This window comes from Lacerta agilis, chromosome 1 (assembly GCF_009819535.1).
Source record: "Lacerta agilis isolate rLacAgi1 chromosome 1, rLacAgi1.pri, whole genome shotgun sequence".
NCBI classification, from domain to species: domain Eukaryota; kingdom Metazoa; phylum Chordata; class Lepidosauria; order Squamata; family Lacertidae; genus Lacerta; species Lacerta agilis.
Window position 1 is genome coordinate 75,132,228 of NC_046312.1, and position 26,787 is coordinate 75,159,014.

The window sequence follows — 26,787 nt, forward strand, 5'->3', positions numbered from 1 at the left end:
TAAGGGGGGGGGTCTTTTCAGTAGTGGCACTCACTTATGCAATAGTCTTCCAATGAATGCTAACCTTGTACCCTCTTTGTCAGGCATCCCCAAACTCGGCCCTCCAGATGTTTTGGGAGTACAGTTCCCATCATCCCTGATGACTGGTCATGTTAGCTAGGGATGATGGGAGTTGTAGGCCAAAACATCTGGAGGGCTGAGTTTGGGAGAGCCCGCTCTTTGTGGTCTTTTTGGTGTCAGACAAAGACTTTTCTGTTCATCCATGTGTTCTATGCAACTTCTGTAGTCTGGCCCTTTCAGATTTTCTCGTGTTTAATTTTGAGAGTATAGTAGGCTTTGTTTTCATGGTTTATTTTGTATGTAGGTAAGTGTCTGGATCAGGGCCGTCTTGTCATAGGGGCTGGGTGGCGCGGTGCGCCAGGGCGCCAGGCCCCCCAGGGGCGCCCCCGCAAGCCCGCCGGCATACCAGGCGCCCCCTCCCCAACCCGCGCCCGCCCCCATGGGCGGGTGCTCGCGCGCCGACAGGCGAGCTGCAAGCCGGCTGCCCTCCGGAGCCCCAGCTGGAGCGCTGGGAAAGGCGCACAAAGCCCCGTGCCGCTCCAGCGCCACGCCCCTCATCCCCCGCTCGCCCACCTCCCTCCCGCGCTGGCCACCCCTCGGGGGATGAGGGGCGTGGGGCTGGAGCGGCGTGGGGTTTTGCACGCCCTTCCCAGCGCTCCAGCTGGGGCTCCGGAGGGCGGCCGGCTTGCAGCGCCACGCCCCTCATTTCCCGCTCGCCCACCCCCCCTCCCGAGGGGCGGCCAGCGCGGGAGGGAGGTGGGCGGAGAGGCGGCCCACCAGGGGCGCCGAGGGATCGTTGCGCCAGGGCGCCCGATCCCTTTAAGACGGCCCTGGTCTGGATTTATATTAGTCCAGCTGCCTGGCTGTACACAACTGATAATATTTAGGCTGCATAACATGCACCAGGGAGTGTGGGTTGGGGAGTGAAAATACTGGTTTAGACCTGTTTGCTGTAAGAGGTTCTTTGTCAACTTGCAGAATTGTGCTGCAGAATACTGCACTGTACAATGGGATTGTCATTATAAAATTTACTCTGGGATGTTTTTCATAATTGCTCAATTTCCAATTCAGTGTTAATTTACTATAGTTTCAGATCATGAAATACAAACTTGGAATAATCAGCTCTGGATAACTTTTTTTTTTAAGGCTATTATGTCTCTTTTGCTGAGACCATCCTCTGCATGACCAACTGTCCCATTCCTGTCCAATTCAAAAGCCCTCAGAGTTCTTCTGTCAGTTGGCCAAAGTGGAGCTCACTTCTCACTCCCCCCCCCCACTCTCTGATAAACATTCTGATATAAGCTTAGTGCCAGGCATTATATAGGCCATAATATATGACTGGGCACAAAGTTTTTTTGGGGGGCGCTCTTTTAAACTTAACTTCATTTGAGAGGTGGATTTCCTGCTCTTAGGCTTCTTTATTCTGAAATCAGCAAATGCAAGTAAGTTCCACAATACTGCTTTTGTGCAACTGGTAAGTCATTACTACTGCCGCTACTACTACTATTTCTCTTTCTTTCTTTCTTTCTTTCTGCAACCGTTGCAGTCATAAAAGAATTATGTGAATCTCAGGCTTTCCAGGAATAATTTTTCTGATGTCCCATGACCATGAGACTATGTAGATTTTTCTATGGCAATTGTACACATGCTTGCTTGACAGCAGCACACATTGATCTTGTATCTCAATAGACACATTCCAAATGAGGAATTCTAGTCTGGTGTGGAAAAACCAGCTAAGAGTCTTGTGATTCCTTAAGCACCATAACCTTTCATGAACAGGAGTCCTCATAACTAACCCATCTGATGAATGGGACTCTAATCCATGAAACTTACACCACAACAAACCTGTTGGTCCCTAAGATGCCATGAGATTTTTCTGAGGCGCTAGTATTGCTCATGTATCTTGATTGAACATATGGATGCTATAGTTATTTCGCCTTTTGATGACTTCTTGTGCCTCTCTATCACTTTTCCTCACAGTTTACCTGCCAAGCTGATCAATGGAGGGATAGCTGGGCTTATTGGGGTCACCTGTGTATTTCCTATTGACCTGGCAAAAACTCGCCTACAGAATCAGCAGAATGGCCACAGAATGTACACAAGCATGTAAGTACTCAAGTCACAAAATGAAAGAAATTGTGTAGTAGTTATTCATCGATCGTTTCTTTTTTGAAAAACCAATTTGCATAGTAAAGCTGCTTTGCAGTACTGTACTGTGCTTATTTTTTCTTACTTGAACAAGAGTTTTACATTTGGGTCTTGCACTTTCAGTAGTTGTTTAGAACAGGGAATTTCTTTCTTCTATACTACTATCAAATGTGCAACAGTCCTTCTCCTGCTCCCACCCTGTCATGTCTTAATATAGAACATATATATATATATATATTTATGTATATGTATATGTATATATAGTTTAAATTTTAAAATTTGAAATGATTCATGATTAACTTCTTGGTTATAATTTGTACAGGGTATTAACTTTAATAATTGATCCATCAAAAATCCAATATAAGCCCCTACATACTCAACATTCCTAATGGATTACAGCTGCAATCCTGTATGCACTTACCTTTGAGTAAGTACCATTGAACTCAGCGGACACTTCTGAGTGGACAAGAATAGCATTGCACTCCATGCCCCCTGTTCATCTGTAGGCTTTAGCATGGGGATAAGCAAAAAGCGTTAGGTACATGATTCCAAAGAAATCTGTAGATCAGGAAAGCAGTTTTGCTTCTGGCATTGCCTTTTAATTAGCTAAGGATAACTCCTGGGGGTTATTCTGACATGTCTTGTGAAAGGCAGTGCATCCTTCAGAGAGAGGTACTATTGCTTTTTGCTGCACCTGGTCTTGTATCGGTTTTTACAAAGACTTCCATTTTTCCACCAGCATAAAACTGGAAAATGTTCCATCTCTTTTCTGCGTTTCTAGTGAATCCTGCTGAGGTGTATGAATTGCCTGCACTTCTCACCTGCAGCCAGATGACTAACACAGGACAAAGAGCAGCTAGCTGAGCAATGTGGCCAGACTTAAAACACTATTTGTAATGACTTGCGTTGTATCAAGGGACTGAAACTGTGTTTAAAACCCCAATCAGTGCTATTACTTGTCTTCCATCTTTTCAATAGGTCTGACTGCCTTATCAAGACAATCCGTTCCGAAGGGTATTTTGGCATGTATAGAGGTCAGTGTTAAGCTGCATTATTATGAATTATTTATCACAGTAGGAAAGCCTTGTTGGAGAAGGAAGAAAAGATGTTATTCCTGGATTTGGGTTGCTAACATTTAGTCCTAGCATTCTTGTGCCTTTAGGATCTGCATGGTAATTTGAATTCAACAGGCAAAGCTTTTCTTGGGCATAGAGTGATATTTTTTGTGTAGGTTTGCCTATGGGGTGAGATATGGTAAATAAGAAGAGCAGAGTTCCTGCACCACCAAGGTGGCATTGGCTATGAGATATGCCCGCATCATTTAGCGAAGTGCTTTCTTGTTTCTTTTTGTTTCTATCCTTCTTACTTTATGCAGATTTATTTGACATCAGCACACTGATTCAGTTGATTAATCAGTTAAAACAACTGAATCAACTAATGTAATTGGAACAATGCAGTAGGGGACTATTCCATTGGAAAGAAATATGAAGCAGAAATGGACAGAAAAATGCAGAAGAACTGGGTGATGCCACTTGATACCATCTTTTTCAGGATTCTTTTTCTGGAGATTTTTATCTTTAGCAAAATCTAGCTTAGTTCATCTTCACTGCAAAGAGGGTAGAATTCTAGACACTGATACAATGTAGTGCAATGTTGGAATTCTTTTACTTGAGTTGAAGAATTTTTGCGCACACTAATTTTTCATGCAATGTTTTGTGGCGTTTCCCAGTTTGCAATGAATATGGCTTCTTCCCTCACTCTTTTTTTTTTTACTGCTGAGTGTGTTGTTCTTCCAGACCACACCGTTAGAGTTTAGGTTATGCCCTGAATGAGAAACACTTTTGTATCCAGTGCCAAATTCAACCAAATACTGGATGGAAAAAGGCAGTATCATCAGATGCAAATATTTCCCCAACAGGAGACTGCTTGAAAATAAACTTTATAGTGGGAAAGTATTTTGGTTTGTGTTTACTTTGGTGCGCTCAAATTCTTGACTTCAGAATGGCTTTATAGGACAATCTGGCTTGGAATTTCTTTCCGTGGAAAATGTTACTGCTACTTTTACTTCTTATTTTGATTCTGACTAAGAGTGTGGACTAAGAGTGCAGTTTTTTAAGTGCCCAGGCTCCTGTACAATGGGATCAGCAATTGTAGCAGTGGGTTCCAGAAGCTAATTCTTGGTTGCTACAGTTGCTGCTTTTTTCCTAGGTAGCCTGCTATGACTTTAGTGGCTGCGTGAGAAGCTGAAACCCAGCAGGTAGAGCTCTTCCCACCACTGTATCTGCACACTGAGGAAAAACTTCATCTGTGCTGAATTTTTGCTAATCATGCAGCTGTTTAAAAGCAGAAAGGCTCTCTTAGATAATAAAAAGTTTGTTAGTGCTTGCAGAGGGGAGGAAGCATGTAACAAATCAGCCAATTTACCTTTCAGTTAATCTTACATGTCTTATCTATCTTGGCTTGCATATTTCTGTGTGTGTGGTCAGAGATCAAAGACACATAGTTGGAGTTCAAACAGCCGTAAACCTTGGAAGTTTTTCATGTGATTAGGAGGGTGCAGTCACAACTGGAATCTCATTCATTTTCTTGTAGTATAGAATTGCAAGAGCGTGCAGATATTTATCTGTTTATAAGAAACATTCATGCAGTAAACCATAGTTGTATCACTTTGGCAGTACAGTTTACGATTGACAATTTACCTTTAATTAGTTGATTACGCAAGTCCAAGCTGAATGACCTTTGAAGTTTGTTTCTCCCAGTTGAATAGGATCTTACCAGATCTTGGTCAGGTTTCCCAGGAAAGGAGGCTAGCTTTGGGCAATAGGAATGCCATGACTGACAGTTGAGGGGAAAGTGTTCTTGCTGCCAAGTTACAGGTGGGTGGAGGGCAGGCAGACAGGTGCGTGGAGTGGAAGCTGCATTAGGATTGGCTGGTGGAGCAGTTGAGTGGAGAGCAGTTGAGTGGAGAGCAAATGGCTGCGTTTTGTGTTAGCTCTGACAAATCCATTGTAACAAGCAAGGAGCTGAGATTTTATTTAGTGCAAAGCTCATTGTTTGTCATGTGCCCTCTCTGGACACATGGGAAAATATAGATGAACAAAACAGATAACTTTACTTTGAGTCAGGAAAGGGTGGGTTTCCTTTGCAGTTCCTTAAATATCTCAGTCAATTTCTGGATGGCAGCTCCTATTCTAGTTAGCCCCTGGACACTAAGGGCATGAAGCTTCCCTCCAGTTTGCTCTGCGTCGGTTTCCTTTTGCGTTGTGAGTGTGCCAGGGCCAAACCTTTGCCAAATGGTCTCTGTAGCACAAAACTGGAGCAGCGCAGACCACCCAAGGCAGGCAGCCTTCTTACTAAGAATACCCTCAGCGTCATCCTCAGTCTCCCACTGTAACAGGCAGACTATTCCTAGCTGCTGGATGGAACATAATGAGGCTTTATTTAACTTCAATACATAGTATATTTATACACTTTGTGGCTGTTCTATAACCCCTCCGATTGTGTCCTCCAGCAGCACGCTGTAGTACATTGATGCTGATCCCACTTGCAGCAAACATCAGCTCTGCTGAAGTTTATTTTCTCTCTAGCCTGATAAATGCAGATAGGTGCAAAAATATGCATAACCCTCAGATTCATTGACCAGAATTGTGTGGATTAGGACATTGCCTATACACAACTGCATATATTTTTGGTAATGTATTCTGATAACAAAAGTAGAAGCTTTGTTGTATTTGCAAATATATGGCAGGGAATTAGATGAGTGATGGAGAAGAGAAGAAAAACCACACATTCTATTTGGTTTCTTTCTAATATTTAATGCTTCCATGTGGCTGACTTTTTTTTAAAAAAAAACTGGTTGACTTGTACAAGCGCATTGATGATTAGCAAAAATTTCCCAGTGTTGATTCATTACCAATTAAAGCAACAAAATAAACAGTACTACTTTGCATGAGAAGGATGTATATAAAACAAGATTTTATAATAAAATATATTTTATGAGAAACGCTGAGGATTTTGTTAAATGGAAAGGAATACATGAAACATTTTAGTAGAGCAACAAATCAACCAGGTAGTTGTTCTTGATGTGTAGTCAATCTATCAAAGGTTTATGGGGCCCTTAGTAAAACCTTGTAAAATGCTGGCTTTATGGTGACTATCTGTTCTGCCTCCCAGTCATTTGCTGGCATCTGAAGCCTAGGCAGCCTTATTTATGAGCAATTCTACATTTCAGCCCTACTAAATTAGGCAATGTCTAGCATCAACACCACTGGCCTGTATGCCAAGGACTGCATTTTGGAGACTAAAAAATACTGGGAGTCAGTGGAGGTGTGCTTGTCTTTCTCCAGTGATTTGCAGCCACATTGGGTTACTGAGGACAAGGATTATTATAGCTCTCCCCTTCCCCCATCAAGCAGCTTTGCTGAAAACATTAAAGATTTAGAAGAAAATCACAGATTGACCTTTTATTTGGAAATACATTTTTCCTGACTTTTAATTCATTTGAGTTACAAAAATATTGACCCAGAAGCTGTTTCATTAGTATTAGTATACAGTGCACCAAGTTTTTGTATGCTGAAAGGAGTTAAAGTGGGAGATGACTAATTGCAGTGCTCTAGCAAGAAAGAATATGCCAGTCTTTGATAGCTGTTACCTAGATGATAGGAATCAGTGCCAGCTATACGCCCAACTGCTCTCCTTGAATGAGCTCCCACTTCTCCTGCTAATACCCATTCCCATGACCTTTTCCTTTGGAGCCCAGCCTGCCCAGCTGGCTAGAGGGGAGAGGCAAAGCAAGATGAGGCTGATGTTTCTCCTCCTTGCTCCCGCTAGCTTAGCTTAGAGGGCCAGGTGAACAAGTGACAACAGCAAAGAAGAGAAGAAACAGGGCTCCAGTGGGTGGCAGAGGTTCCCTGTTGGGCGAGGGTTTCAGCAGCTGCTCAGCTGTTATGACCTCTGACCCCAGGGATGCCTTTAGCACCATGTCTAGTTTGGCCCTGAATCTCAAGTGTAAACAAGCTTTAGAGGAAGAGATTGTTCAGGAGATGGCTCTTGCCCTAATCTACTGCAGATGCCCTTCATCAAGGGTCCCCAAACTAAGGCCCAGGGGCTGGATGTGGCCCAATCGCCTTCTAAATCCGGCCCGCAGACAGTCCGGGAATCAGTGTGTTTTTACATGAGTAGAATGTGTCCTTTTATTTAAAATGCATCTCGGGGTTATTTGTGGGGCCTGCCTGGTGTTTTTACATGAGTAGAATGTGTGTTTTTATTTAAAATGCATCTCTGGGTTGTTTGTGGGGCATAGGAATTCGTTCATATTTTTTTCCAGAATATAGTTCGGCCCCCCACAAGGTCTGACGGACAGTGGACCAGCCCCCTGCTGAAAAAGTTTGCTCACCCCTGCCCTTCATCATGCAAAGTACTCTCTGAGTTCTGCATAGTTGGGGAACAAGCAAACGAGAGGTCATCCTTCTCATGGGGGAAATGCAGTGACCGAAACTGGATTCCCTTTCCTAAGTGACCTCAGTGGTGTGGGTCACTCTTGTGTCACTAATGCTGCTTTCCTTTGTTATCCAGAGCAGCGCACAGTTCGTAATGCCTTCAGAGGGATTTGCTGTTAGTTGCTCCCGATAATAGAGTACACACATTCACCATGTGAACGTCACGTGCTGTTTACATACCAGAGGACAGAGTTGGGTGTGCGCCTACTCAGTTGAAACTGGAGAAAGGTGCTTTGGTATGGTCTGACACAAACTAGCTGCCAACCCCTAATGCTGACCCTGATAGGGATGCATAGATTGAACACACTTTTTGAACTGAGGCAAGTTTTTGTTTGGAACAAAGGAGCTTGACCCCACAGTTAGGTCAGTCTATGCTGTTAATTAAGTAGAGATGCTTATGCAGAGTTCCTACAGGAAATACTTCTCTCTCTTTTTGGTGGTGCAAAATAAATACTTAGCAAAGTGTTTTGCATACATGAACTCAGCATTTTTTTACAACAATTCTATAAAGTAGATGAGTATCTTAATTTCCGCTGGGTGTACATGTATGTGAAGCAGACAGTGGCGTGTCTAAGGCTACCCAGTGAACAGGTGGTTGAGGTGAGAATTAAACCAAGGTTTCCATCTCCTAGCTCTTCCTTTCCCCCCAGAATTGAGAGGCATGCTCCATTAATGTGCATGACCTTTGGGTCAGGGCATAGTATGTTAAAGGGAGCAACGCCTTTTAACACTTTTTGACAGATGTAACCTGTTTGTAAAGTGAATAAATCAAAGCTGGCAGAGGGAAGAGAGACATGCCTCTGGAAGAGAAATATTCACAGACTCCTTCTAATCCTTGAACTATTGAAGGATTGCTTTTGGGGGGGGGGTTGTGTCCCTCCAGAAGTTGTTGGGCTCTCAGCTCCCATGAGCCCCAGCCAACATGGACAATAGGCAGGGATTATTGGAGATGTAGACCAGCAACATCTGGAGAGCCACAGGTTCTGATCTAGATGATGCAGGCCAAGTAGCAGTTTGTGCATATGCAACTGAAGCAGCATCTGATTGCTGGCAGTAGACTGGCTGGCTCTGCCCCACTAGAGGAAAAACCCTCCTCCCTGACCCATCTGAATGGAGTGCACCGTGGTCCCATTTAGTACTGAATGAATCCTATGCCACAGTGTGGCAGGGGAGGAAATTTCTAATGTAGTAGCAACCATTGGTTTGGATGGAAATGGGTACCACCACTGGCTTCCAACGTAGCATATGTTTTGTTCCTGGTGTGGCTCCTAGAATTGGTCTGTGTTTCTAGCTTCTGTTGATTTTACAGTGTCTTATCTCCCCCAGCTCAATTTTCTGGGTGAGGTTGATGGCCACTAAGAAAACACATTTTTTGTCTTTTAAGTCTTCCTTAATGCTCTTAATGTTCTGTTTTCCATATTTCTTGCCCAGGGGCTGCAGTGAATCTGACACTAGTGACTCCAGAAAAAGCCATCAAACTAGCTGCCAATGATTTCTTCCGGCATCATCTGGCCAGAGATGGGTGAGTGTGATAGAAGGCACTGTGTATAATGGTTTCTAGGAGGCGTGGCATGTCTGGGATATTTTGATGGCACCCCATTGTTTCCAGTGTGGATGCACTGAGGCAGCTGTCCATAGGACTTGGTATTTTTGCCATTGCATCAAGTGCAATATTCAGCTCCTTGACTGCACCTGCTATGAAAACAATGGGATACCACTGACACATTTAATTTATACCACAGACAAGTGTTTCTCTTTATTTTGGTGGATGCACTAGTTTTGCTGCTTTGCATTTGGTTTGAGGTGACTTGTCCCTATTTTGTGGAGACCAGTGCTCAAGACAATATTATTCCCCTTCACTTATTAATTTATTAAAGTAATATATTGCCACTCATCTGAAGATCTCAGGGCAATTCACAACATAAAAATACAAAATAAAAACACAAAATGCATAAAAACAAAACAAAGCAATAACCCCCTCCTTCCTACAAACACATTTAAAAGGACAAAGAATGATAATCAGCCCAAGGCCTGGTTGAAGAGGAACATTTTTGCCAGGGGCCTAAAGATGTATGATGAAGGTACCAGATAGCCACCCTGGGAAGAGCATTCCACAAACGAGGAGCCAATGCAGAGAATGACTGCTGGTCACATCTCCTTTGAGAACAAAGTTGGCATCTGAGTGGTTTGTTCAGTAATGATTAATGTATTGTAGCTCATCACAGAGAGATCGTTTTGGGGTTCAAATGTAAAGCTTTTTAGAAATAATTGCAAAGGAGATTACGCAGTATTCAATATCTTGTTTGCCCAAGGCCAATTGTGGACCTATTCATGGACTAGGAAAGACGCAATTACATTTCTAGGTTGATTGTCACACACTCTCCTGGCAATTCCCTTGGATTGTTTTCTGTCTGCAGCATTTGGTGGGACCTGAGATTTATTTTTATTTTTTTGCAGAGGCAAAAGGTTACCTACAGTCTCCCTGCATGCCATGATGCACATGATGCATGATAGCACCACAGCTATAAATTTTCAACCACATTTAATTTACACATTTAAAGCATCTTCATCGCATTTGGCCCTTAGCTGAAACTAATAAAGGTATTACCTCACTATTACTTTCGGATGATCAAAAAGAGGCATTGAGTAGTAGAGGTGTATCTGAATTTCACAGAACCTTTATGCAATAGAGTAGATGTGTCATTCTGCACACTTGATCAAGATGATGCATGGGAATTGAAAGTGAGAGGCTGCTGACTGTAATGACTCCTTTGCATCTCAGCCAAGGTTACTTTGCCACCAAATGTGGGAAAATATCCAAAAACAAAGGCAGTATCTGTGATTATTCATGTGTTAATGCTGAGAGGTCCTTTGTTTCTGCTGCAAATTCTAGCTGCTGAAGAATTGCAAGTTTGGCACTAACAAACAGAGGTGAAACTGCTTCTTTCTTTCTTTCTTTCTTTCTTTCTTTCTTTCTTTATATATTATTTGAGGAATGGCCTTGTGGAAAATGATACAAGAGGTGTATCCTCTGGAAACTGCCTTTGGGAATCTCATTGAAATTGTTTCAATGACCTTCAGAATTCCTAAGGATGTTTCACCAAGGCAAGGCACTTAAAATTCACTTTAAACTTGGATTTATGCAAAATTCAGGGCCTGGGAAATAGAAGACAGATTACAAATGCCATTTCTTAAAAGCTGGATTGTGGCCATGGGTGGGATGCAAATCTCATTTCAGCAGGAGGAGTATTAACCCATCTCTTTAGGCTGTTCCCCCTTCACTCGAAATAGGCTCCACTTTGCCTGCTTGCCTACCTGCAGGAGAAAGGATTTGAATACCTTGTTTCTTGGATGGGGAAGCAGTTAGTGAGAAAATGGTCAAAAGGGGGAAAGGGGTTGAGCATACAGATAAGAAAACCTAGTTCAAAATTTTATGGAAGACCACCTGTAGCTGCATTTCAATATTTTTTTTAAATCAGTTTCATATTTCCCAACATATAGGGCTTTGGTGGTGATTTTAGCCTTTTGGTATAGCAAGGTACAGTATGCTAAACACTGACCATTACTGTGTGCAATCCCTGAGTGCTTGCATCACGGCAAAATTTTGCAAAAAGATAGTTAATCCTAAAAACACAGGTGCCTGTCTTTTTTATTTATAAAAGCAGTAGCCTCTTGGGTAGTGCAATATAATAAAGGTGGAAATGCTTTCTGTTTATTGAACCTGTCAAACACAGACACCCTCAAGCTATTTCAAGGCACTCTCTGAAACAATGAATGCTAGATATATATTACTTTTTCAAGCCTAGAAATACCACTACACTTTGGAATGAGAAGCTGCTTGGATGCAGTCCACAGGTAGCATCACCTCTATGCCTGCTGTGTTTGGTCTTGTTTTCATTTCTCAGTTCAGCCCAAAAGTTATTAAAAAATGATTCAGTTTGTAACAATGCCAGCCTGAATTTCAAGTGGTGGGAGTAGAAAGTTGTAGTTTTTCCCTGATCCACCCCAGAAAGAACAGGCATTCACTCTATGTTAGAGAACACGGCTAAGCCCTAAGAAGGTCCACACAGAGTTTCAATTCCCATTCTAATGTGTTTATAACCCAAATTTGAAGTTCTGTAGCTGTGTTGATAATGAAGACCATTATTTGATAGTTTTCAGATGGTCCCATTAACACTCTGCATAGTTATTAGCCTAATAGTGTTATAACTCCTTCTCAGACATTGTTTCTGTATGTAGTCTTAATTATTAATTTGCTGGCCCACAGGCACTTGTGTATCACAGCCTATGTATTTACAATAAAAATGACCACCAAAGACAGTCTCCAAGGTGAAACTGCTTGTAGGATGAATGTACCATATTTTTCTGTGTATAAGATGGGGGGGGGGAGAGACTCAAAATTCAGAAAATGGAGGGAGATTGCTCAGAGTTGTTGAGCTTTTTGGGGGGGGATTGCTGGAAATCGCTAACCTGCCTGACATATGCTGCCACTTGCATGCATTGCTAAAGCCACCTATTTCTATCCCCTTGCTGGCAGAAGCCGCCAATCGCCCGCCCCTTTGCCACAGCGACACCCAATCAACACCAACCCTTGCCACAGCCACCAATAACATGCCAAATAGCCGCTGACAATCTCCAGCTTGCGGCAGCAACCAATCACATGTCCCCCCCCCCCAATGCACTATCCATGTATAAGACGATCACCAAAATTTAACATATTTTTAAAATAAAAGAGTCAGCTTATACACTGAAAAGTACACTAAGTTCATTTCTTGGCAGACATTATTAGCATGTTGTGGATGTTAAGTGGCTTGTTTGTAACACAGGTCCAGTTCTGTGGAACCGGTTTTACTTGGTAAAAACATCTGGCTACAGGGACTGCTTTGCAGCATCCTAGATACTGTATGTTTGCATTAGGATAAAAATGGTAGCACTGCATATTCACCATATGTTATATATGTACACAGAGATAGGAAATGCATTAGCACTCAGCCTGTTAATGCCATTGCAGCTTTTGTAAAGAGACTGCAGAGGCAGCAAAAAATCCACTGCTGTCGTGGCTTGAAATTTAATGTCTTGATTAAGCATTGCAGCTCACAAGTCCAAAAGCAGAACCAGTTGAATTTCATGGACAGTAGAGCGGTGATGTTAAGCAAGAGCTTCCAAGTTGTCCTAGCTATAAGAGTGTTTCCAGATGCAGTCATTTTCTCTTCCTTGTGGGAGCTATTCAGTTATGTGGGGGAAATTACAAATGTGCATTCAGAGACACAAGGGGGCAGTTTTTTCCTGCCTCACACGAGTCTAACCACCACAGATCAAGTCTGTTCCTGTCAGAATTGCTTCATCCTCATACAGTGCTATGAGTTTAGGGCTAGCAAAGCCCCTTGAGCTGCGACTCCCCAGTGCCTGACAACCAGCTGGCTGTTGGGAGCTTAGGAAGTGCCTTTGAAAGGTCGGTGGGGCAATCCACCTGCCCAAGCATCTGGCATCATTATGATGTCATATTGCCCCACCCACCTATCAAAGTTGGCCCATGGGGGTGGGGACAGATGAAGGTCTGGCCCACTGGGCCAAAAAGGTTCCCCAACGCTGCACTACAATGTGACAGAACGTTGGAAGGATGGTACAGAAAACTGGGATCTTTCTTTTACTGGGAAGCTCAACAAAATGTTGCAGTGTATCATCAGATGCACTAATTTTCAGGGATCTTAGTCATCGGAACAGCAGCCTTAGCACTGTTTGTGGCTCGTGGTAGTTTTTAGGAGTAGGGGAGGGGAAAATACACACACACACACACACACCCCACAATTGTTCACCTTTCTGAACCTCTCCCGTTGCACTGGCCCCAAACCTGAAGTCTTGTTGTATAATTGGGATAGTGGGGAACAGGAAAGCTTTATTTTTTCTTTCCTCCATATCAAAACCTCCCCATGTAGTGCAGAGTGGTGAGTGTTTTAATATTCAAGGTGTAAATCCCTACAAGCGTAAGAATACTGTGAGTTGTTAGTGGCTCAAGCCAACCAATTCCTTACACCCCACTTCTAAGCCCTTCCTGCTCCCCTGGCTAATTAACTTTCTCATGATCTTGTGGGTTCTAGAAGCCACTGAGAATAGGCAACTGGGGTATTTGGTTTTTCTTTTAATTTTCATTGTCATTTATAAACTATTTTTTTCCGCATAAATGAGCAATCCGCCACCTTATTTTTGGGTAGTCCTGTATTAGAAGAAATTACAGAATTAGATCACAACAAAACTGTACTTTGTGAATAATTTCAAAGGATGGGAAATCATCACTTGCTTCAGAGTTGTAAATTTAACATCAAATGAAATTACAAAAAACTGCAGGGGTACTTCAAACTATATTTTGCATTCAAAACAAAACAAAATAAAATAAAAAATTCTTTCCAGTAGCACCTTAGAGACCAACTAAGTTTGTTCTTGGTATGAGCTTTCGTGTGCATGCACACTTCTTCAGAACCTTCCAGTAGTACCTTAGAGACCACCAACTAAGTTTGTTCTTGGTATGAAAGCTCATACCAAGAACAAACTTAGATGGTCTCTAAGGTGCTACTGGAAGGAATTTTTTTATTTTTTATTTTGTTTTGATTATGGCAGACCAACACGGCTACCTACCTGTAACTAGATTTTGCATTGTTCAACAAGAGAAAGTCAACAATGGCTTAGTTTATCGCACGTAATCTATAGTGTATCTGTTGAGTAAGAAAATAGGTTTTTAGATTATGGGAATTATCTGAAATTTGGAGCTGCTGCTCTTTCTTCTCCCCATTTCAGTGTGGCAGTAAGTCTGGGCATTCTTTTTATTTTAAAAAACCCCCTATTTTTAGCCCAAAGGCTCCCTAAGCAGTAAACAGTATATCAGAACAACAAAATGACTACAAAAAAATGCTGTGGATCAGTAAGGAAGCAAAACAATGTAAGATGCTCCGCCAACCATTTCAAGTCATGGAGATGAGTTTTCTGTTGAACAATCAATTAATTTTATTTTTCCAGGCACAATACGCTTGTAGTAACAAGCTCTTTTTCTATAGCAACCCACCTGTTCCTTCATCTCAGAAGATGATTTGCTATAATTTAGTGAAATACTTAAAACTACTAGATTACTAGATGTATGTCATCAGTGTTCTAGGGCTGCAGTCTTAAATCCGCTTACAAGGAAATCAGCCCTGTTGAACCCAGTGGGATTGCTTCTAAGTAAACATGCATAGGATTTCAGTATGGCAAACTTTGCCACAGGGATACTTACTTACAAGACTTTGAAAATTACAATCATGAATGAAGCAGGCAAGTTATATTATTCCCAGGCTATATTGCATTACATAGCTATGACTTCTACACTCTGTCAGTAAAGAACATCATCACTCTAAGGAAGCCTGACTTGTCTCATGAATTTAATGTTGGCTGTTGTGTCTCGACATTGCTGATTAAAAAGCATTGCTTTCCAAAATCACTTTCAAGCATTTGAAAACATTGGTGCATTTCTTCGTATTATTTTTCTCAAGGTACCGTAACACCACTGAAGTTTACTCCTTCCTGTGGTATCTTCCTGTGGTAACTTTGCTTTTTTATCTTGACCTTCACTTTGTTTGTTGTTCTAGAGTGGGGCTGGAAAGCTGCTGATTTTAGCTCTTTCTCTGCCTAGCTGCTAAGCATTATTGCATTAGTTGTTTCTTTGTGGATGTAATCAAAATCGGCAGGGAAACCGATATCTTTAAACCACCACCCCCTTCCTGCTTTGTGTTCTATTTTGCTTGGAGAACAAAAATACGCAACACTTTACTCTTATGCTGCATATGAAAACTTTCCCACCCTATCTCTTGCCATTCATGATGGTTCTTGGATGTCCTGGTTCACAAATATTGGAGGGGGGGATGAATGACTTGAGTTTTTATTGGTCTCTATTTAAAAAGAAAAGGAAAAACCACTGTCAAATCAGTGTTTGTTCAGTTTGCAGAGGAGGACCACATGCTAAGTATTAACTCTTTACCTGTAAGGCATAGCTTCATAAGAACACAAGAAGAACCTGCTGGATCAGGCCAATGGCCCAGCATCCTCTTGCCAACCAGATGCCTGTGGGAAGCCTGTAAGCAGGACATAAATGCAACAGCACTCGGCCCACCTGTAATTCCCAGAATACAGTCGTACCTCAGGTTAAGTACTTAATTTGTTCCGGAGGTCCTTTCTTAACCTGAAGCGTACTTAACCTGAAGCGTACTTAACCCAAGGTACCACTGTACTGCCTCTGACAGTAGAGGCAGAAGGTATATGTTGTGGCTAGTAGTCACTTATAACCTTGCTCTCCTTGAATTGCATAAATTTGTTTAAAACCATCCAATTTGGTGGCCATCACTGCCTCTTGTGGAAGTGACTTCCATAATTTAATTATGCACTGTGTGAATAAGTATTTTCCTTTATCTGTCTTGAAAAAATCAATATTCAGCTTCATTGGATGTCCATGAGTTCTAGTGTTATATGTGTGAGAGAAAGTTATCTTCATCCACTTTCTTCATACCATAAATAAATTATTTAAGTGTCTTATCATGTTGTCTCTTACTCAACTTTTCTCTAAACTAAAGAGTTCCAAATACTATTACCTTTCCTCATAGGGGAGCCTTTGATAATTTGGACTGCCCTTTTCTGCATGGCCAGAAGTGTGCACAGCATTCCAAATGCGATAGTACCATAGATTTGAATAACAGCATTATGATACCAGCTGTTTTATTTTCACTTCCTTTCCTAATGATCCCTAGCATGGAATTTGCCTTTTTCACAGCTGTGGCATTCTGAGTCAGCATCTTCATGAAACGTATTCATTAGGACACCAAGGTCTCATTCCTGGTCTGTCACCACCACTTCAGACCCCATAAACATTTATGTGAAATTAAGATTATTATTTTTAAACCAACATGCATCACTTTACACTTGTATACATTGAAATGCTTTTGCCATATTACTGACCATTACCTCAGTCTGGAGAGGTCTTTTTGGAGTTCTTCACAATCACATTTTGTTTTAATGACCCTCAATAATTTAGTATTGGCCACCTTACTTCACTGTATTTACTGATCTTGATTATATACTCTTGCTTGAAATGGAATCTGTTGCCTTGCTGGATCAGACTAAGATCCACCTAGTCTTAGTGTTCTCTGCAATTATCCCAGCAACCAGCAGGTGCTTTGCGTTTTGTTAGAAATAAGCCAGTTGTCCACTAGTAGACTATGCACTATCTTCTACTCACTTTGACGTAGAAATTACCGTAAGTTTGTGTCTCTTGTTTTAGAGACCTTCAAAAAAGTGACAGCAGCATATACCCCATATACACTGAGAATGTTTCTCAAAGGGTTGCCACCAACTTTCCCCCCTACACTTCAAGTTCTAAAGCAGTAACTCCCTATAGATATCCACATTTTCTCCTAAATTTGTGAGGTGGCTAGGAGCTTTGAGGGGTGGAGAAAGAATATAGAAAATGGAGGCCCTCCCTACCAGATTCCACTTCCACATGCATGTAGCTAGTCAACTGCAATAATGAATTGTTTGGGGGGAATGTCAACAGCTCTTTAATTTCCCTTCACACCAATGTGATTTGATATGGAAAAATTCCTTCCTATGTTCTCAAAGGAGAAATCTATATTTAGTGATTTAATAATCTTCACTGCGGCCTTACACCGATAATCCCCTCAGATGAGAGGAGGATGAATCCAAACAGCAGCCATGCAGTCTGAGAAATTAACTGCCTGTAGTTCCCTGAAGCAATTCTGTTATATCTTTAGGGAAGTCAACAAAATACTTGAGGAAGCTTTCAGCAGTGGCAGTTCCCTTAGTCAAGGGGGGTGAACTTCATGCTACCTTATTTTTTCCACAGGGTTGAAGTTGTTGACGGTTCACAGATGCTAAGCTTCAAAGCTGTTGTGCTTGGATTGGAAGGAGTAAACTTGACAGGCCACCGTTTGCACCTTTAGCTGTTAGGGCAAGTTGCCATCCATTGGCCAGGATCCTTGGCTATTCTAAATCTCCTGAGGAAGTACAGCAACTGAGCAGTTTTGTGTTAGGAGAATTTTCTGTATTCATAAAGAAGTTTTTCTTCTTCATATGGATCTCTTTGGGCTTTAAACCAAATTCACATAGCCTGCTGCTTCCTGGTGTTTTTCTCCTTACTGTGGGCAACTAAGGTTATGACCTAAGTTTATCCTTACCCCTCCCATTGCAAAGTGCTGGGATTCAATGTGTCAGATAATATTCTACTAATTCAAAGTACTGCAGTACATTTGGTTATTGCAATATCAGTTGTTTCTTCTCAGACAGCAGCTTCCCAGTGTTGTTGTAGCAGCAACGCAGGATGTTAAATGGGAAGTATCTTGCAGGATCCCCCAGATGTTGGGAGGGTTTTCACTTTTGATTGCCTAGTTTGGTGCAATGGTTGCTGTCCCATCTATGCCAATCCTGCTTCTCCATTTGATCAGAAGTGACCATCATAGCAACTGACATACTAACGTTGTGGGATGCTAGTGATAATGTGCTGAATCAATGTGTCTGTTCATAGAAGCAGCATAATTGCTGGAGGAAGCAGCCATTGGGAAATGCCTTCATGGGTGGATCTGCAAGAAGTCATCTGAACCTTGCTAATACAAGTAAGCAAGGTGGACGGCTACCTGAAAGGCCATACAGAGATAAGCCTGATATCCAGTTTAAACCATTCTTAAACCTGAGTACTGGTCTAAATGGAGCAGTTTTAAGGTGACCTCACCTCCCTCACACCTCCAGTAGGATTACCAACTTCTTGATTAATTGGGGTAAGATGAAATAGTTTTCAGTTGAGTAAATGGTGCTGAACACATGGACAGATTCTGCACAGCTCCATCAGACAATCGCATCATTCCATAGTGGAAAGTGCCAGGGAATTTGGATGGGACACAGTGAGAAACTGTTCTCTCTCTCACTTAATGTGTGACCTTCCAGTAAATGGAAATCTTACTGCCTTAATGCTGCAAATTAATCGGAAGCAGCGCAGGAGGAAGCAGCGCAGGAGAGTGTAGTCCAGTAATACAGCTGTACATGCACATGGAGGACTCTGCCTTTGTTTTCTGCTGCAGGCAAAATGTCATGTGGTTTTGTTTTTTTTAATGGACTCCCATTATAAATGAGATGTTTAATATCCTGCATGTTTAAGGGACTAAAAGTGGACAGGTCATTTAAGATCTTCAATTCTTTCTGATTTGTTTTGCCTTTGATCTATCTTAGGCACTTGGTTATTTAGGCTGTCCAGTTTGTGATTCCTTTTAAAGAGTGGTGGGGAAGCTGTGGCCCTCCAGACCTCAATGATGCTGTTGTACGTTCAACTCCTATCAGTCCCAGAAAATACGGTCAATGGTTGGGATGATGGGAGTTGTGGTCTACTAACACCATTATGTTCTGGAGGACCATATGTTCCCCATCCCTGCCTTTAAAGAACCTAGTTACAGGTAGGTAGCCGTGTTGGTCTGCCGTAGTTGAAACAAAATAAAAAAAGATTCCTTCCAGTAGCACCTTAGCTAAGTTTGTTCTTGGTATGAGCTTATCTGAAGAAGTGTGCATGCACACGAAAGCTCATACCAAGAACAAACTTAGTTGGTCTCTAAGGTGCTACTGGAAGGAATTTTTTTTTATTTTAAAGAACCTAATGAACATCTTATTTATTTACTTTGTTACAACACCAGCAACAACTTTATGTTATTGCCTTATTCCACATAGTCTCAAAGTGGTTTACACCATAAATCAAAATATATATAAAAATAGATTAAATAAAATCACAGTGGTGGCAAGGTTGGGGGAGCTCTGGGGTGGCTGCAGTTGCTCCAGAGCTCAGCTCACCTTGTTCTATGCTTGTCCTGATGCGTGCATTGCCTCTCTGCACCCCCACATCCCCTCACAAGTCACTGCTGCACAGTAGCTTTCCTCCTTCATAGTTCCTGCTTTCTCCCCTTGGCCAATGGATTCTGGTATGACAGTGACAATTCTGCCTGTGGATTATATGTCTTATATTTGGACAGAGGATGAATCATTATGAGAAGAACTGATGAAAGCAGTTGAATGTGTTCTGTGTTTACTGCTGGGGATCTGAGATCAGGGATAGATGAATTGCTTGCCATCAGAGGTTTTATTTGCAAGATGAGCCCCTGAATAGCCCCATGTTGACCACCAACCTTCACATTTTTGCCTGGTCCATACTAACACAACTAGTCTTCTGGAATTTCTCTCTGCTGCACCCCCTCCCCCACAGTGTTTACAATTTCATTTTCTTTGGATGTGCACTTGCTTGCCCAAGTGCCTGGGGGATTATACTTGTCTAGCTAGCTTGTACTTTTCGTAGGAGCACAATGGCAACAGATGCTCACTGGATCAGAAGCAAAGTTTCTGCATTTCCCTGAGCTTCTGGGGAGACTTTCTCACCAAAGAATGGCTTTGGTTGTGGTGAATGCTGGTCTACGGTGGTGTATTATTCAGCACTGTGCATCTGGATATCCAACACCATTTTTTGTTTCTCTAGTCTTGAGTGTCTCTCCACTGCCTTGGATAGTTTAGGTCACTTGGTTACCTCCAGCCTTTTTTACTGCATTGCATTCATTACCAATCAAGTCAAAATTGGGCATGTCTGATGACTAACATTCCCCAGGGTTTGTTCTTTCTGTGATCCATAAGTGACAGAGACAGGGCTTCTCACAGAGAGAAACAAGCCTGGCTGTTGCTTTGCCTGGAGGCAGGTTAACCCAGTTGGGGTCAATCAGCTGATTTTTCTTTCTCTCTCTCTCCCTCTTTTTCCTATCTTTTTGTCAGGAAGAAGCTGACCCTGGTTAAGGAAATGCTGGCTGGCTGTGGGGCAGGGACCTGCCAGGTGATTGTCACCACTCCCATGGAGATGCTCAAAATCCAGCTGCAGGATGCAGGCCGAATTGGTACCTCACCTGTCTCTCTTCTCTCCTCACCATGCCCATGCAGCAACAGAAAATGTCTCCAATGGCTTCGCAGATGATGGGAGGGCAATAGGACTGAATTGCTCTGGGGTCAGGTTTTATGAAGGAGTGATACACAAATACCCTCAGCAAATATCCAAAACCAAGTTTTTATTGCTTAGCCCAAAGGCCATCAACAGGAAATCAGTAAAAAGTAGGGCACACCACTGAGTATAATTAGAACACAACATAATGACATAATCAGTTACAATATACAATATGTACCTTAATAAATTTTAGGGATTCGGAGCCCTTTCAGCAGTTCTGTTAACTGAAGTAGTTCTTTCCCTGAGTAGCTCCAGGATATATTACATCACTGGGAAGGACCTCAACCTTGTGAGCCAAATGATGAGTTGTTCTCTTTCCATTCTCCTGATGTGAGAGAGCCTGAAATTGTATCTTTAGATATCTGTATAGGGAAGAGGAGGCTGGTAAAACAATAGCTTGCGTTCAGCTTGTGAATTATTAAACTGGATAACTAATGCAAAAAAGGAGGAGGATTAGTTGCCCCTTATGCTGTGGTTTTTTTTTCTATGACGCTTTCTTCTTTCTGTTTCCACCCCAGTTAGAAGGTCTGGCAGTGTGCCAAAGCCCTTAGCATTAAGAACTTGTGTTCTTGCCCCAAACAACCTTACCTACCATTGTTATGTTGTCTCATTTTCCCCCCTAGTAAATTTCAGGACAAAATCTAGAATATTGGATCTTTTCTGTTGACAGGTGTGGAACATAGGGGGAAAGGGGTGTGTGTGTGTGTGTGTGTGTGTGTGTGTGTGTGTGTGTGTGTGTTGGGAGAGGGGATAGCTTAATGATATTCACTCATCTATTGCATTAACAGTGAATTCTAATAATGCAGGAACTGCTTAGCACAGAGGAGTTCAGCGGGAAATTTTTGCAACCACAGAATTGAACCACCAACGCTGTTTCTTTTCAAAAGCTCTGATATAAATATCCTGTTAGACAGGACTATTGTGAATAACAACCACCCATTGCTGGAACTTAGTATCTCCCTGTGCTTTTGAGTGCCCATTTGCCTCCGAATCTTTTTGTATCTTACCAGTTTCCAGTTGTACTTCAAATCCTCTCTTGCTAATGTGTTTAATTAGAAGGCTGCAGAAAGATTCTCACTGCAGCACAATACTGCGATTTAGTGTCTCTGTTGCAACAGAGGCTATGTGAGCAAATATATTAACTCAGGGGATTTACATGGGCTCCATCTTCTGATAAAATAGGAGAAGTGCAGTGGAAGTAGTTTGGGAGAGAAGAAATGAACAGACTGTATAGATCTCTGGGTAAATATATATAGGTTACCAGATTTTTTTCAATGAATCCGGGGACACTTTTCAACTTCCTACTAAATAGATGGATTTTTGTCAGGGAACTGATTTGTAACTCTGGGGACTGTCCCCGGGAAATGGGGACGTCTGGTAACCATACAGTGCATGGAGTGCACTGTATGTTAAAGCTGTAATATGCTCAGAGAATATGGTGTTGTGACAGCCACATAAATATTTTACTTAGAGCTAAAATTCAACAGCACAGCTTAACTGGATAAAGGTGGTTTCTAGTGACTTATCAGAGGGCTGTACAACTGACCTTAAGCATTGTTCAGTTCATTACATTTGTGGCTGGCCTATTTGTCCTCCTGTCAGAAGCAAGACATTTATGTTATGTCATTGTCTGTAACTTGCATGCTGCATTCATGTTTATTGCGGTAAATGACAACTCTGTCTTGATTCCTCTTCAGCTGCTCAGAAGAAGCTAATGGCTGCACAAGCTCAGTTAAACCCTTCCACTGGTGCTGGGGCAGCAGAGTCTGTTGTGGAGACACGGACGACAGCAATGCAAATCACAAGGGAGTTGCTTCGGAACAAAGGCATCGCAGGACTTTATAAGGGACTTGGCGCTACTTTGCTAAGGTAGGGCACCCGTTTAGGCGCTCTGGAGGACCTAAAATCCAAATGGTGCCCAGTAGTCTGGGGTAACAACAAGGAATGAATAGGAACACATGTTGTTCCCTGGGTATTGACTCGGTTAGGGATGGGGACAGAGTGGGTAAGGGAGGGAGATGGTGATACACTGCACTGGAGTTTCATAGTACTAAATGAGAACAGTGTAGAATGAGAAATACCTGATGCACTTGAAAACTATGGAAAGGAGAATCTAATCTTCATTCTGTGAAAAACTAACCACCCCTTACAATTGGCATGGGGCAGCTTGGTATTAAAGGAACGAGCTCTTCCCTTGTCCCTCATGGTCTTGCTTCTCCTTCTGCAGGGATGTACCGTTTTCCATTGTTTATTTTCCATTGTTTGCAAACCTGAACAAACTAGGGCAGACCACCCCAGATGTCAAGGCTCCATTCTATGTGTCCTTCCTTGCTGGGTGCCTGGCTGGAAGCACGGCAGCTGTAGCAGTGAATCCTTGTGATGGTAGGTGCTGCAGCAAAGTTCAGTCAAGGTACTGTGTGTTTGAAATGTGGGGAGCTTCACCAGAACAGTTGGCAACAGGGGCAAACAGAGGAAAGAGTGCAAACCCCGGTATTTTTGTGTTCTCACAAAGCATAGTGTCACAGGAGAGAAGCTGGCATATAATGCGGTGGACTACAGTGTTAAGAAAGAGGGGCAAAAGATCTAAGTTGCAAAGCACCCAGTACCACAGTAAAAGAAGCTGCTATCCTGATTGTTCCAGCTAGTGGATGTTTGTATACTTTCCACTTGAGAAAGAGAATTGAAGAGATGCAGCCAGCCACAGGCCCTTCTTGTAGAAAGGGGAAATTCTGTACTACAGATGATCTTTGAAGGAACGCTGAATGCGTGTCAGTGATCTCTGCTTGATCTCTTGCCATTTGATTTGGGGGACACACACCCTCAAAGCAAAGAGGGGGCTTACAGCTCTCCTGAGCTAACCAGGGCTGTAGCCTGTTTCTCCCTTGAAGAAGGGAGCCCTCGGGTACCACACCTTAACAGAGGAACATCTGAACCCTCTAGGGAGCAAATAGTTCCCATCAGCCACAGACTCTGGTAGCAATCATACACCAGAAATGCATTGCAAGATTTTGTGGCAGAATCCCACTTCTTCGTGACATAGTCAAAGGCTGAGAGCCTTGCAGTTGATGCAGAATGTGGCAGAGGTGCAGCATAATGTGTTAAAGGAGGGAGGCGACTTCATCATAATGACAGAAGCAAATGAAGAGCTTAGTAAAAAGCATGTCCAGATGATAAAGACTAATCTGTTCATAGAGAGAGAGTTGTAAAAGGGGAGGTCATAAAAATCTCTTCCTGCTTAGCAGTGTTAGGATACTTGCATATGCCTAAACAGCTAAAGGATGCCTGAAGAAAATAATTAGATACAGACTAGAGCACTGATTGTATCAAACACTGCTGTCTTCTTTCCCCAGTAATCAAGACAAGATTGCAGTCCTTGCAGAGGGGGTTCAATGAAGACACGTACTCAGGGATCATAGACTGTGCCAGGTAAATGATCTTTTGAGGGTGATCAGCAATCGGCGAAACCTGGGTGTTTGTCCCAAGGGTACCAGTGTACACAGAGGTTTACTACCAAAAGGATGGTGTTGCAGGCATAAAAACAGAATTTTACTCATATATTAATTTGATACATGTTTCTTGTGGGGGCTGCTGCTGCTGCTGGATGTATCCAAATCCACTTTGATAAAACTGTGACATTCTAAAATACAGTGAATGAAATACAATTAGTAACTATGGCCGCTTGCCTTGATGGCTATATACTTCCTCTAGGATTGAAGGCGCCATAGTAGGCACAAGTTGCCAGCGGGTGTGAGGAACAACAGTAGAAGAGAGACGGCTGTGGACTTCCCATAGGCATCCAGTTGACTATTGCGGGGAACAGGATGCTGGACTAGATAGGCCCTTGGTCTGATCCAGCAGGGCCCTTACGTTTTTAACTAGGCCCATTGATAGGTTCCAACCTTGGCAGTGTGTCTTATCCGCATCCAGTAGCAACTGGGAGGAAGGGACAGCACTGCCCACCTGAGCTCACAGAGTCACTGTCATTTAGCAGCATGGCGAAGGGTGAAGCAGCAGGGGGATTGGCATGGAAATTGGTGCTGTGCAGGTACACTGGCGGGAGTGCAAGACTGGCTCCACAGGGGCACCCACACACTGCTGGCATCCCCACTGCCTGGTCCCTCCCACTCTTCTCACCCATTAAGTGGCAGCAATTCCATTGCCAGGAAGTCAGACACCTCCCCATCAGCTGCTGCTGCCTGCACCACCCCCCATCATTTATTTTGCACTGCTCTTAAAATCCACTACAAGCAAGCCGGGAAACCCACGCAGTGTTGTGTGTCCCAAACAAGGATGTGAAAATCACCTAGTCTAAGCTTTGTTTGGGCAAAGGCTGACACATATGCGAACGAAATTTGCAGCAGATAACCATTTTTATGCTATCCCTGGCAAAATAGCCATTGAGATGAGCAGGAAATTGGTTTTTCATTGTACTTGAAATGCCTTTGTAAAGTATGCTGCTCATGTGGGAAAGCCTGTTTGTTATAGATAACTGTGTGGTCTAAAGCAAAATGGGGGCAGGGCAGGGCGGGCAGGGCTGAAGTAACAGATATTCTGATTGGCAACACTTAAATTGGAGTTGTGGTGAACACACGTAGTCTCATCTGATTTCTTTGTGTGCCTTTTTAGGAAAATCTGGCGGAATGAAGGTCCCACGGCCTTTTTGAAGGGGGCATATTGCAGAGCCCTGGTCATCGCCCCTCTCTTTGGTATTGCACAAGTTGTGTATTTCATCGGCATTGCTGAATATTTCCTAGACATGCTTCCAATGCGCCGGGATTAACCCCTCACACCTCTCCCCATCCAATTGGAATTCATCATAGTATTCTTTGTCACCGTGCTATCAAAGCAACAGCACAAGGAGTTAAAACAGTAATGGGGGGAATGAATGTTGTCTCCAAACTGAGTCTCCCCACCCCCCTCCAGTCAACATGGCCTCACCATTATGCCAGGGAAGATACCTGATTATGCATATCTCCTCTCTAATTATCGATCTCAAAAGACACCGGTTAGCACAGACTGTCTTATAGACCTGCTTTCCCCCCTCTTTCCTAGGGGAGAATGACCAACAAATCAAGAAAGAGCAAAAGGACTTTCCTCCCCCACCCCCACCCCACCCCATTCTTGGTTTCAGGCCTCTGGGGAAGCCAAGGGGTTGCTATCCATTAAAGGGAGGCCAGTTTGTCCTTCGAAAAGGCGGGTAATTTCTGAAATAAAAATGTTTTGCTTTCAGATAGGTCTCCTAAACATCCCTCTCCTAAATTAGCTGGACTTAAGTGAACTCTTTGGATATCAAAGGAAGAGGGGAAAGGGAAAGGCGCATTTTATATTTAGAATTTGTGAAAGGGACTGCCTTCCTGAATGAGTGTGCGCAGGTGAAATGTACTCCCTGTGGATGTGCACTCAACTGCTAAGGAGCTGCGTCTGTGGAAACACAGTGGTGCCCAGTGTCGCGAACTAGCTGAGCCATTGTGATAGGGGAGAACTGAATAATTTTGGGATCAATTTATTTAAAAAATTATGCTGGATTTAAAACAAAAAAACCCCAACCCAGTAATACATTCCTTTCAATCAGCCTAGTTGATGCTGGTAATGCTGCTGTTCCACCCAGTGTTTCAGTTGTCTGTGTTTTGACCTGTACCTGCATTCCTTTCCTGTTTCCCTCTGGGAGCACAAATAATGCCAAAGGGTTACTTAGGGAAAGCTGATCTCTGATGTGGCTGTAAACACTGCAAAAATGCCAGATGGCATAGGAAGACTTGGCTTAGCTGAAATCAGAGGAAATAATCTTGCACATTTCTTGAGGTTCAGTTGCACCGAAGTCAAATAATTATGCTATATTCACGCCAGTTCAACTACCAGTTCTTTACTGGCCTGCAATGATAATTTTTTAAGGGTGCCAGCTAGTTTTCCTATTCAGACCAGAACTGACAGCAGAAGGTGGTTTGTTGACCTCCACAGGGACCTCCATATCTCTTACGTTCTCTCTCAGAGATAGAAGCCTGATTTTCTTCTGTTTGTTTCAACAGTTAC

The 26,787-nt window shown here is 42.7% G+C and overlaps 1 protein-coding gene across 3 annotated transcripts in view; it reads left to right on the plus strand.

The window, feature by feature from the left end:
- The window catches only part of SLC25A22 (solute carrier family 25 member 22), a 67,124-nt gene extending 40,617 nt beyond the window's left edge, over positions 1-26,507 (plus strand). For all 3 annotated transcript variants that reach the window (XM_033155630.1, XM_033155639.1, XM_033155649.1), the window contains exons 3-10: positions 2,041-2,166; positions 3,187-3,242; positions 9,138-9,228; positions 20,535-20,653; positions 22,455-22,626; positions 22,985-23,139; positions 24,108-24,183; positions 25,384-26,507. In XM_033155630.1, coding sequence (XP_033011521.1) covers positions 2,041-2,166; positions 3,187-3,242; positions 9,138-9,228; positions 20,535-20,653; positions 22,455-22,626; positions 22,985-23,139; positions 24,108-24,183; positions 25,384-25,537 — 949 coding nt within the window. In that variant the 3' untranslated portion in view covers positions 25,538-26,507. The remainder of the gene's footprint in view (positions 1-2,040; positions 2,167-3,186; positions 3,243-9,137; positions 9,229-20,534; positions 20,654-22,454; positions 22,627-22,984; positions 23,140-24,107; positions 24,184-25,383) is intronic.
- The last annotated feature ends 280 nt before the right edge of the window (positions 26,508-26,787 follow it).